This window comes from Schistocerca cancellata, chromosome 4 (genome assembly GCF_023864275.1).
Source record: "Schistocerca cancellata isolate TAMUIC-IGC-003103 chromosome 4, iqSchCanc2.1, whole genome shotgun sequence".
Classification (NCBI taxonomy): Eukaryota; Metazoa; Arthropoda; class Insecta; order Orthoptera; family Acrididae; genus Schistocerca; species Schistocerca cancellata.
Genome location: NC_064629.1, coordinates 49,574,506 through 49,587,823, shown reverse-complemented (window position 1 = coordinate 49,587,823; position 13,318 = coordinate 49,574,506). Strand labels below are relative to the sequence as shown.

Sequence of the window (13,318 nt, the reverse complement as noted above, 5' to 3'; positions counted from 1 at the left end):
GTACTTTACATCGCTGTACAATATCACATATGTGTAAGGAAGCTTTGTTAGTGGAGAAAAGGACTCCTGGCGTCCCGCAATGAAGGTGCAACAGTATGAGGTTTGCGCATTAGGAGTTTAATATACTGTTGCTGAAATGCCCTTGAGCGTACAGATTCCATAACTTGTGGAAGTCAGCAGACTGAGATCTGCTTTTAACTGCTCAAGCACAGTTGTACCTTCACCTCTGTGCCCTGCTTCGCAACGGATACAACCAAAACTGTGATACCATGGGCAACGCCATCCAAAGGATCTAATAAGGCTCTGAGCACTATGGCACTTAACTACTGTGGTCATCAGTCCCCTAGAACTTAGAACTACTTAAACCTAACTAACCTAAGGACATCACACACATCTATGCCCGAGGCAGGATTCGAACCTGCGACCGCAGCAGTCGCGCGGTTCCGGACTGCGCGCCTAGAACCGCTAGACCACAGCGGCCGGCGGATCTAATAAAAAACGCCGTGTGCCCAGTTCGAATATACACCATAAACATTTCGTAAAAACATAGGGACAAAATTACAACAACTGTTTGATATTAATACACTGAGGTGAGAAAAGTCATGGGCTACCTACAAATACCGTGTCGGACCTCCTTTTGCCCAGAATAGCGCAGCAATTCGACGAGGCAAGAACTCAATAGTTCGCTGCAAGTCCCATGCAGTAATATTGAGCCATGCTGTCTCTACAGCCGTACATAATCGCAAAAGACTTTCCGGTGGAGAATTTTGTGCACGGGCTGACCTCTCTATTATGTCCCATAAATGTTCGATGGGATTTACGTCGAGCGATCTGGATCGCCAAATCATTCGCTCAAACTATCCAGAATGTTCTTCAAACCAGTTGCGAACTATTGTAGCCCGGTGACATGACTTCGTTGTTTGGGAATATGAAGTTCACAAATGGCCGAACATAACCATTTCCAGTCAGTGATTGGTTCTGTTGGACCAAAGGACCCAGTCCATTACATGTAAACACAGCTCACACGATTTTGGAGCCACGTTCAGCTTGCAGAATGCCTTGTCGACAACACGAGTCCATGGCTTCGTAGGGTCTGCGTCACACTCGAACCAATCCATCAGCTCTTACCAAGTGAAATAGGAACTCATCTGATCAGACCACGGTTTTCCAGTCGTCTAGTGTGGAAACGACATGGTCACGAGTCCAGGAGAGGCGTTACAGGCGACGTCGTGCTGTTAGCAAAGGCAGTCGCGTATGTTGTCTGCTGCCATAGCCCATTAACGCCTGATTTCGCCACACTGTTCTTACGGATACGTTCGTCGTACGTCCCACACTGATTTCTGCGGTTATTTCACGCATTGTTGCTTGTCTGTTAGCAGTGACAACTCTACAAAAACGCCGCTGCTCTCGGTCGTAAAGTGGAGGCTCTCGGCCACTGCGTTGTCCGCGGTCGAAGGTAATTCCTGAAATTTGGTATTCTCGGCAGATTCTTGACACTGTGGGTCTCGGAGTATTGAATTTCCTAAAGATTTCCGAAATGGAATGCCTCATGCGTCTAGCTCCAAGTACCATTCCGTGTTCAAAGTCTGTTAATTCCTGTCGTGTGCCCATAAGCACGTCGGAAACCTTTTCACGTGAATCACCTGAGTACAAATGACAGCTGCGCTAAAGCACTGCCCTTTTATACCTTGTGTACGCGATACTACCGCCTTCTTCTGTATGTGTGCATATCGCCATCCCATAATTTATTTCATTTGTAATTTAATTATCAGTCTGTTTAATACAATAGTCTCAAAGGGTAGTATAATGCTAACAGAATAGATAAATCACAATTTTATAGCATGTAACAGCGGTCTGTGGTAACTAAAGTAACATACACTGCATGGAATCCACTTCCTTTTCGATGCTGTTTTCGATGCTGCCGTAGCCATCGAATTCGCTCAGAACTATCCTTTTTAGATTTTTAGGATTCCTTTTGACGCGAACTTTCCTCTGACTTGCGTTTTCTGTAATTCATAGGATATTTACGAGTCATAGGAGACGACAAACTTCAGTATTTTGTAATTTTCTATTTAATACCGATTTTCATTTACATTCCAGCGAATATTTTTGTTATTTTACTTCGGATGCAAGCTCGTCACACTGACATCCCAATCAGTGTCCTACCTAAACATGTTTCCACGCTACACAAATCTACAAATTTATACAAAACTAATTCGTAACAATCACGCGAATGGGCCTACACTGGTACGATGATGTCACAGGCAAACAAATATTGCACGACAAGCAAGTACAGACATGGTCTATCCATTGTGGGTTCAACCACTGTTTACGCATAATTAGTCTCGTAGTAATTAGCGATTCCAATATGACAGTATTTTGCAAGAAAGTTCGCCGACGAACGAATAGACCCTCCTACACGAAAAACATCACGGTATCTGCCGGGTTCCTAACCAGTAGTAAACAAAGTTTTTAATTGCAATTATCACACCTCACCGACGATACATTTTAAATTAAATTTTTGAAAGCACTTTTCACACGCTGGTGTGTCAGACTTAAGGACGAAGGCAAATTTAGCACGATTTGTCGCTGCTAAGTAACGTAGCTCGATTAGACTTGGACCATCCATAGAAAGAACTGCTACAGTACAATACAGAAGGTAACTGAAGGAAATATGCAATGAGACGAACAGAAATGACTCTTTTATTCAAAGCCAACACTCATACTGAGGTCACAGTGATTCACGGTGGTCCCCTGGACACTATAAAAGCCGGGCCACGGTTTTTAATAGGATGTGTGATCATCATGGTGGACAAAACATGCTGTGCGACGTGCTTCCATGATGGGCACAAGGTTGGTGAAGAGTTCTTGTGGCAAGGCGTCCTCCACCAGGGTGCTTGACAGCTGCTGGACGGTCGAGATCGGACACTACCTCTCATAATAATGAAGTCAGGGCCGAATGCACCCTTGAAAAGATGCACATGGGGAAGGAACACAGTGTCAGTGTAAGTACGCCCAGGCAACCTTATGCCTACCCCACTTTCGACAGTGCTGGACCCAGCCATATACGGCGAGAGATGCGGACACGTAATGCACCAAAGAACATTGTCGAACATGATCCTTTTGGTGGCCCAGGTCTTATGGTGTGGGGAGACATAATGCTGCGTGGGTGTACAGACCTCCAGATCTTTGAATGCGACACACTCAATTGTCAACATTATTGTGACACGGTATTCTTTCCCTATGTGCATTTTCTCAGGGATGCATTCGGCCCTAACTTCATTTTTATGGATGACAGTGCTCGACCGCATCTAACGGTGCAGGTGGAGGGTCTCTTGGAACTAGGGGATATTCAGCGAATGGACTGGCCTGCCGATTCCTCTTTCTTAAATATCATCGAGCTCTTGTATGCGTTGGGGAGACGTACTGCAGGAATGGGACGCCCTACAACAAGACCTCATTACCGAGCTTTGGAGCACGTTGCATTCTCGTTTTTGGCGGTCACAGGCCCTATTGCGAACCGTGTCGTGGCTTTTGTAATGTCCGAGGGACCATCACGAATCGTTGTTACTTCAGTGTAATTATTGTCTTTGAATAAAAGTGCCATTTCTGTCCGTCTCATTATGTATTTCTTTCAGTTACCTTATCCACTGAACTGTAGCAGTACTTTCTACGTGTTGTAATGGTACTTGAATTACGTAACCATTACGGCACCTCAGCTCGACCTCTCGATACCAGCAATATTCTACTGTGTTTCTGTAATGTAGTTGACATATTTGTGAGACAACATTCAGATTTGATTTTATTAATGTAGAGGTACTTTGATACATCGATATGTTTATATTGGTTCAAATGGCTCTGAGCACTATGGGACTTAACATCTTAGGTCATCAGTCCCCTAGAACTTAGAACTACTTAAACCTAACTAACCTAAGGACATCACACACATCCATGCCCGAGGCAGGATTCGAACCTCCGACCGTAGCGGTCGCGCGGTTCCAGACTGTAGCGCCTAGAACCGCTCGGCCACTCCAGCCGGCCTATGTTTATATTGCAATGATATTATTCTTATGTGTATTCTATCTATTGTCACTATGATCTTTGACGTACTTGTAACTCTTGATTTTTGGGCGCGTAAGCGGTTATTAGTTAGGGAGTCGGACCTTGAGAAAGTCAAGTCTTGGACGTCATGTTGGAAACACGCATATTGTAGTTAGCTTATAAAATGTGAGGAAGATGTTTTCAAGTATGTTTTGTATTGTGAAGTGATGTTTTGTGTGTTACGTGATATTGCAGCAAAAGCAATAAAAAGGAAGTGTAACTTAAATTCGGAGTACTGATTATTTTTTTACATCACCATTGTGCTAACTTTCAAAGGTTTAATCTTCAAGAATGGTTTGTGAAACACATCTATAAAACTTTTGAATATAGCAGAATAAAACCTAGGCCTCTTTGCATCCGAGCTTGGAATCATCACCAACTAGATTTTCGACGATTGAGCCATGATTTTACAACGAGACCAGCGTGGGAAACGCGAAAAAAAAATGGTTCAAACGGCTCTGAGCACTATGGGACTTAACAGCTGTGGTCATCAGTCCCCTAGAACTTAGAACTACTTAAACCTAACTAACCTAAGGACATCACACACATCCATGCCCGAGGCAGGATTCGAACCTGCGACCGTAGCAGCCGCACGGTTCAGGACTGCGCGCCTAGAACCGCGAGACCACCGCGGCCGGCGAAACGCGAAAAGATGAGTGCCTAGTTTATTCATTATTACATGAAATGACTTTATTTACTGTGCTCTAATAACACCTGCCACATAATAACTTAGTTGTTGCCCGAAAATGCAGTATTTAGCAGCGTGGGCAACACCACAAAAAAAAAATGGTTCAAATGGTTCTGAGCACTATGGGACTCAACTTCTGAGGTCATTAGTCCCCTAGAACTTAGAACTAGTTAAACCTAACTAACCGAAGTACATCACAAACATCCATGCCCGAGGCAGGATTCGAACCTGCGACCGTAGCGGTCTTGCGGTTCCAGACTGCAGCGCCTTTAACCGCACGGCCACTTCGGCCGGCAACCCCCACAAACATTATTAAATTTTGACCTTTGTTGTGGTAGGGTTGTTAGAGTGTGGTCCAAGTTTCATCGAACTATTTTATTTGGCAGTAACAAGTAACGCGATAGTTAATTTCGTCCTTAATTTTTCCCACCATTCTATATCACAAAATTGTTTGCACTAAAACGGACACGTCACGAATTCTTCCTGGATAGGGCAAAACCGACGCCAGTGGAGCAAGGTAAGTAACACACAACATTTGACCAATGTTGCGTACCATTATAATCAAACATATCCTACAGTTTCCGAGTGCTGAGGCAGAAGTCTTGTGTGTCCATCACTTAAGAGTGGCCAGGACGAACTATATTTTTCGTTTGGTATCGTTTCCAGGCTGGCTTGCCTGACGAATGTTCGCGCTAACCCGTCAGATGTCAGTACCTCCTTCCACACTACTTTACCACTTAATGTCTTTTTATAATAACTGCGACTCTGAAAGAGTAATGATTCCAGATAACTCGGTGGAAGATCCCCTTTCCTTGCCGTTAAGTCTCGAATTTTGGAAGCAGTTTTTGCATTAAACAGGACATACACAATTTAAATGATGAGCTGCGATTCGTTGGGTCAGTTTTTGGCGGACTCCACTATATCATAGGCGCGCAAGGCCGGCTCGACTGTTGACTCCCATCTCAGGGGGATCAACAGCTACACCAGCTGCCGACCCGTCGGCCACATCCGTAGGGTCGCATTCCACCTGCCCATTCAAAAGGGCTGTTACATCTCTTGAAACCCTTGGCCAGCCTGGCTGGCCAGCTTTACACTTCTGCATCCACCTGCATGTCATTTCTGAGCATAACCACAGCACCTAACACAAACACTTCCTGTCTCCTTAGCAGTGGCGGCTGTTGTGTAAGATTCAAGATCACGTGAACACCCTAACTTTTGACACTTACCTTGCGGATTTATTGTTATTTTTCTTAGAACCCTGTTAAATGTAATGTACATGCGGTAATCTGGAATACACGGCGCCAAATCTACCGCACTATATTACAATGCTACAGCTCTAAACTCTGTGAAACCCGGCATCAGGGCCACGAGCACACGTTCAGTTGTGCACGTTTTAAGGCGCTTTTTCGCATGTGCAACTGGCATGAAGTAATTGTGTTACGGGCCAAATACATAATTGTGGATTTGATAAACAGATAAACAACGTGCATAGTTAACGGCGTGCACATCTACCCCTTACGACTAAACTATAATGTCAATGCCACCAGGTGGCTGCACACCGCAGCAGACTTTTATCCCCGTATGTTTGGAATAAACCCCGCTAGACTGTAGCCACTGCTCAGACATGCCAATTCACTCATTATACAGGGTGGTCCATTGATCGTGACTGGGCCAAATATCTCACGAGATAAGCGTCAAACGAAGAAACTACAAAGAACGAAACTTGTCTAGATTGAAGGGGCAAAACAGATGGCGCTATGGTTGGCCCGCTAGATGGCGATGCCATAGGTCAAACGGATACAACTGCGTTTTTTTTAACATAGGAACCCCCATTTTTATTACATATTCGTGTAGTACGTAAAGATATACGAATGTTTTAGTTGGACCACTTTTTTCACTTTGTGATAGATGGCGCTGTAATAGTCACAAACGTTTAAGTACGTGGTATCACGTAACATTTCGCCAGTGCGTACCGTAGTTGCTTCGTGGTACATTACCCGTGTTAAAATGGACTGTTTACCAACTGCGGAAAAGCTCGATATCGTGTTGATGTATGGCTATTGTGAAAAAAGTGCCCAACGGGCATGCTGCTCGGTATCCTGGACGACATCATCTAAGTGTCCGGACCGTTCGCCGGATAGTTACGTTATTTAAGGAAACAGGAAGAGTTCAGCCACATGTGAAACGTCAACCACGACCTGCAAGAAATGATGATGCCCTAGTAAGTGTTTTTAGCTGCTGTCGCGGCTAATCCGCACATCTGTAGCAGACAAATTGCGCGAGAATCGAGAATATCAAAAACGTCGGTGTTGAGAATGCTACATCAACATCGATTGCACCCGTACCATATTTCTATGCACCAGGAATTGCATGGCGACGACTTTGAACGTCGTGTACAGTTCTGCCACTGGGCACATGAGAAATTACGGGACGATGACAGATTTTTTGCACGCGTTCTATTTAGCGACGAAGCGTTATTCACCAACAGCTGCCGCGCAGGATTAGCCGAGCGGTCTGGGGCGCTGCAGTCATGGACTGTGCGGCTGGTCCTGGCGGAGGTTCGAGTCCTCCCTCGGACATGGGTGTGTGTGTTTGTCTTTAGGATAATGTAGGTTAAGTAGTGTGTAAGCTTAGTGACTGATGACCTTAGTAGTTACGTCCCATAAGATTTCACACACATCACCAACAGCGGTAACGTAAACCGGCATAATATGCACTATTGGGCAACGGAAAATCACGATGGCTGCGACAGGTGGAACATCAGCGACCTTGGCGGGTTAATGTATGGTGTGGCGTTATGAGAGGAAGGATAATTGGCCCCCATTTTATCGATGGCAATCTAAATGCTGCAATGTATGCTGATTTCCTACGTAATGTCCTACCGATGTTATTACAAGATGTTTCACTGCATGACAGAATGGCGATGTACTTTCAACATGATGGATGTCCGGCACATAGCTCGCGTGTGGTCGAAGCGGTATTGAATAGCATATTTCATGACAGCACCATACCATGGCCCGCACGTTCAGCAGATCTGACGTCCCCGGATTTCTTTCTGTGGGGAAAGTTGAAGGATATTTGCTATCGTGATCCACCGACAACGCCTGACAACATGCGTCAGCGCATTGTCAATGCATGTGCGAACATTACGGAAGGCGAACTACTCGCTGTTGAGAGGAATGTCGTTACACGTATTGCCAAATGCATTGAGGTTGACGGACATCATTTTGAGCATTTATTGCATTAATGTGATAATTACAGGTAATCACAGCATGCATTCTCAGAAATGATAAGTTTACAAAGGTACATCTATCACATTGCAACAACCAAAATAAAATGTTCAAACGTATCTACGTTTTGTATTTTAATTTAAAAAACCTACCTGTTACCAACTGTTCGTCTAAAATTGTGAGCCATATTTTTGTGACTATTACAGCGCCATCTATCACAAAGCGAAAAAAGTGGTCCAACTAAAACATTGACATTTCTTTACGTACTACACGAATATGTAATAAAAATGGAGGTTCCTATTTAAAAACGCAGTTGATATCCGTTTGACCTATGGCAGCGCCATCCAGCGGGCCAACCATAGCGCCATCTGGTTTCCCCCTTCAAGCTAGACAAGTTTCGTTCTTTGTAGTTTTTTCGTTTGACACTTATTTCGTGAGATATTTCGCCTGGTCACTGTCAATGGACCACCCTGTATAGTAAAATTAGATCGGACATCAGTATATGTTATAACTATACTGATAGAAAAGCCCGTTTTGTGGGATTCTGAAAGAGATATAGCATATTAAGTGCTGGATTTTATCATACGGTGATCCATTTCAGATGCTGAGAACCTCAAAACTCATCATCGTCGATGGTGAAACTGTAGCGTTTATTCGTGCTTCTGACGTCTGTTTATCTTATTGTGGGTCAGGTTTATCTGTGCTGCAGCTCCGCACACACACACACCCTCTCTGGTTTCGCTGATATTCACTTAAATGTGGGATTGAAGACGGTGCGCTTCTGGCCCTTGTAGTTCTCAGCGTCTCATTTGTATTCTAGTCAAGGGACCATGTTGGTAGACAGTACTACATAAACTTAATCATTATCACAAACGGCGTTTTGTGTATGAAGTTAGTTGTTTACGTTTCGTGTGCAGTGTCAACATGAACTCTGTTGAATCTGTTTGTGCTAACATAAAAGAAAATTACCAGGGCCATGCCGCACTGGGATGCCACGGCATCTGTGCTGGCAGCACGCGGTCTGCCGGTGCGGCTGCCACCAGGGGGGACTCCTTCACTCTGCTAGTAGCTGTGCTTTGTGTGCGCCGTCGACAGAGAAAGAGAATGCACAATTGTGCGATTTATCATATACCAAAAATTTATCGGATTTCTTTTAGTACCCGTGTGGATGACCTTGTTTTGCTTTGCATAATTTTGTACGTGCAAGAGACGGATTGGTCTATGAAGACTCACTCGAAGTAATTGGTTTTGAGAACTATGAATGTGCAGGCCATTCAGGCAGAAGCGGTCGATCTGCACTTGCAGTGAGAGACAAATTTTCAGAGTATTTTGGTAATCGTGATCCCCTCAAGTGGCAAAGTACTTACGTCCAGTAAACTTTAGTAATGAAAAATAAAATGCTTTTGAAGCACTTACCGAGTTCTTTCTTCACTTCCGAAGACGATTCTTTTCCTCCGAAAATATCAACAACTTGTTCCCAACACGTTTTTTTTTCAGTTCGCGGTTCGAATAATGCACGGATGATGTGTCCAAAATTGCTGGTCTCGCCTGAATTTCACATATAAAAGCTTCCGTATCGAAACTATCCACGGTGGCACACGTGCAAAACTGCAACAAAAGTGAGCACAGGTGAGCGGCAGGTAGCGCTTGGCAGGTCTGCTGGGGCTCCCAGAAGCCGCCTTGTGTTTCAGCAGAGGCTTGGAGCGGCGGATCTGCTGCCAGCGTCAGGTGCATGCCAGGTGCGGGAGGCCCCATTGAGCCCAATGTATTGTATCGGCCGTCTCTGCCAGCAGAGATGCCGTGGCATCCCAGTGCGGCAGGGCTCTAAGGCCTCCCAGACCAGATACGTTGACAGAGAAAGTGACGAAATCAAATAAGCGTGACTCTAAGCGAACATTTAACAAACGATTGTATAATTAGCTTAATTGTTGTGTGGGTGAAACGAAAGAATGTCTGATTTTTAGCCCAGAAGTTAATTCGTTAACTAATACATGCGTTAGAGATCTTGTACATTTGTCTGAAAAAATAAAATAGCTCGAATACTCCCACTTACACAAAAATGCGAAACGAAGAATAGCGAAAGCTTATGGATTGTTTCGTTCTTGCCCTCAACTGTACGTAATTATGTACATAAGAACAAAATTCCACAAAAAACAAGTCTTCTTATTTTTCAGAGAATTTGTATATGTTATTATTATTATTATTATTATTGTTGGCAATCACTGTAGTAGGTTGATAAGTATAACTGTTATAGACCAGATGCTATTAATTTCACACTGTCATATTTATCTGAATATAAAAATTTGTGATAGCCCAGAATGTATACTCACAAGCCGCCACTACTCCTTAGATATGAGCATCGTTCCGTTTCAAAAGGAAACCTTTTAGTAATTCGAAAGTGGGACGTGTCTCTAGGTGACAGCTCCTGACTTAATTACTGCAAAGTTCAGAAGCGCTGCAAATCAAGAAATGGGCATTTGAAAATGAGAGTGCACACAAAAGAATCTTTTATGTAAAAAAAAAAAAAAAGGAAAAAGACGACTGCTTTCTTCAGCTTAGGTGGAATACTGAATCTTGGAGGGATCTAAAATAAATAACTAAAGGGGAGGGTACGATGATCACCATCTATTTGATGCTTTTATTCTGCCAGACACAAAATGCAGCACAATAAAGCGCCGAAGATCCTGCAAGTGTCGGACGAGAGAGATTTTTATTTAAATGTGGCTTGACGACAGAAAAGGGAAAGTCTCTTGTGATCTGTCTGGCACAGTTCTCCACGATACCATAATCGCGTGCCTTTGTCACAGATATACGTCGATTAGCTTTTATACTACTACTTTCCTGCCAGATTGTAACAAGTCAATCGTTTTTCTTGTTTCAGTGAGAAAGGACTTTGGTGGCAGCCACGATGGGAAGACACAGTCTTCTCCTACTCACATTAGGTAAGTAGCCGACAAATGGCATAAATTCCGCAAAAGTAGTTTAAGACAGCGTGTTTATAAACCACAATGTACGTGTCATCAGGGTGGGTAAGCTGGCGGAAAAGATCTGAATACATACTTGAAGGAAGTGAAGCAAAAATGACGAGATTTTTTGCATTTTGATACTTTGACTTTTTTGGGAAAATATTAGTAAAATTGCAGCAATCGATAATTTTCCTGATCCTCTTTACTGGCGTAAGTATTTTTACTTACGTGCGACAAGGAGATATTATTTTATTCGTTTCAGTGTTGAGGGAGGTCTGCAATAAAAATTGTTTGCTAAAAAATTGCGGAAAAGTATCAGAATACCAAAACTTTTTAAATCAGTGCCTGACCAGAAAAAAGGGAAGCATCCAGAAGTCGTGGTCGGATGTCAATGTAACTCGTTCACGTACACAACATTGGCGGGTCTGCAAATGACAAGAGTTGCTATTCTCGGTGACAGGTACATCACTACAACTGCTCTTGGTGTTTAATGTTGTTACCAAGCCTGTTAGGGTGACATAAACAACGTAATACGTTGAGCGATCACTGTGAAGGACTGCGTACTCGCCCTGACACAACGTTGCCAGTAGAAAGCATGGGTCATATTTCAGTGGTGTCGGTGGAGTCTATCAGCAGGACGGGTTTTACTAGACATGGCCTGCACCTCAACTGTAATCGAAATGGGAGGTTGGCAAAGCTTATAGGTGACAGCATAGGTGGGGTTGGTGGGATCACTCATGGGAAAATTCCTGCAGTAGTGGGTGTTAGAGCTGCACCTTTTTTAGATTGAAGTCAGCTGATAGGTATTCCTGCTTAAGGGAAGTCTCTCTAACAAAGGAACCACTTTTGACAAAGCTTAGATATCCGAGTAATGAGGGAATTAATATATTTCATCAAAATATACAAGGTATTAGAGATAAAGTTAGTGAACTGCTTATAGATGTTGACTCTGAAATTATTGGTATATCTGAACATTTCTTACATAAGGAGATAATTCAGAGGCTTCCTTTACCAGGATACATGTTGGCTGGCAGCTTTTCGAGGAGCTCTTTGCGGTGTGGGGAAGTAGTGGGGAAGGATACATGTTGGCTGGCAGCTTTCCGAGGAGCTCTTTGCGGTGTGGGGAAGTAGCCATGTATGTGAAAAACGGCATGCCATTTGAGTCAATTGATGTTTCAAAGTACCGCACTGAAAAGGTGTTTGAATGTTGTTCAGGTGTGGTTAAATTTAACTTCTAACTGTTGTTATTTATAGATCCCCAGACTCCGATTTCACAACATTTTTGCTAAAGCTAAAGGAGGTTCTTGGTTCACTTTATAGGAAATACAAAAAGTTAGTTATATATGGTGACTTCAAAATGGTTCAAATGGCTCTGAGCACTATGGGACTTAACATCTTAGGTCATCAGTCCCCTAGAACTTAGAACTACTTAAACCTAACTAACCTAAGGACATCACACAATACCCAGCCATCACGAGGCAGAGAAAATCCCTGACCCCGCCGGGAATCGAACCCGGGCGTGGGAAGCGAGAACGCTACCGCACGACCACGAGATGCGGGCAATATGGTGACTTCAATATTAATTGTATAAGTGATTGTGCAAGGAAGAGGATGCTGGTAGACCTACTTAATTCATATAATCTTATGCAAACAGAATTCTTTCCAACGAGAGTGCAAGGGAACAGTAGAACAACCATAGACAACGTTTTTGTTCATTCCTCATTACTAGAAGGGCGTTCTGTTTGCAAAAAGGTGAATGGCCTTTCAGATCATGATGCACAAATTTTAACTCTAAAAGATTTTTGTGCTGCAACACGTGTTAAATATAGTCATCAGCTGCTTAGGAAAGCTGATCCAGTTGCTGTAGAGACCTTTGTAAACCTTATCAAGGAACAAGAGTGGCAAGATGTTTGTAGCGCTGATACAGTAGACGATAAATATAATGCTTTTCTCAAGACTTTTCTCGTGCTCTTTGAAAGTTGCTTTCCGTTAGAACGTTCAAAACAGGGTACTAGCACAAACAGGCAGCCTGGGTGGATGACTAGAGGGATAAGAATATCTTGTAGAACAAAGTGGCAATTATATCAAAACGTTAGAAACAGTCAAAATCTAAATGCAGCAGCCCATTACAAACAGTATTGTAAGGTGCTTAAAAATGTTATTAGGAAGGCAAAAAGTATGTGGTATGCAGATAGAATAGCTAAGTCTCAGGATAAAATTAAAACTGTATGCTCAGTCGTAAAGGAAGTGGCTGGTCTGCAGAGACAGGTCGAGGATATAGAATCAGTGCGTAGTGCGAATGTCCGTGTTACTGATAAGTCGCATATATGTAC

The 13,318-nt window shown here is 43.3% G+C and overlaps 1 protein-coding gene across 1 annotated transcript in view; it reads left to right on the top strand.

The window, feature by feature from the left end:
• Positions 1-13,318, top strand: part of LOC126183379 (mucin-17-like) — a 269,856-nt gene that overhangs the window by 149,429 nt on the left and 107,109 nt on the right. The window contains exon 2 of the mRNA XM_049925312.1: positions 10,901-10,961. Within this exon, the coding sequence (XP_049781269.1) occupies positions 10,928-10,961 (34 nt within the window). The 5' untranslated portion in view covers positions 10,901-10,927. The remainder of the gene's footprint in view (positions 1-10,900; positions 10,962-13,318) is intronic.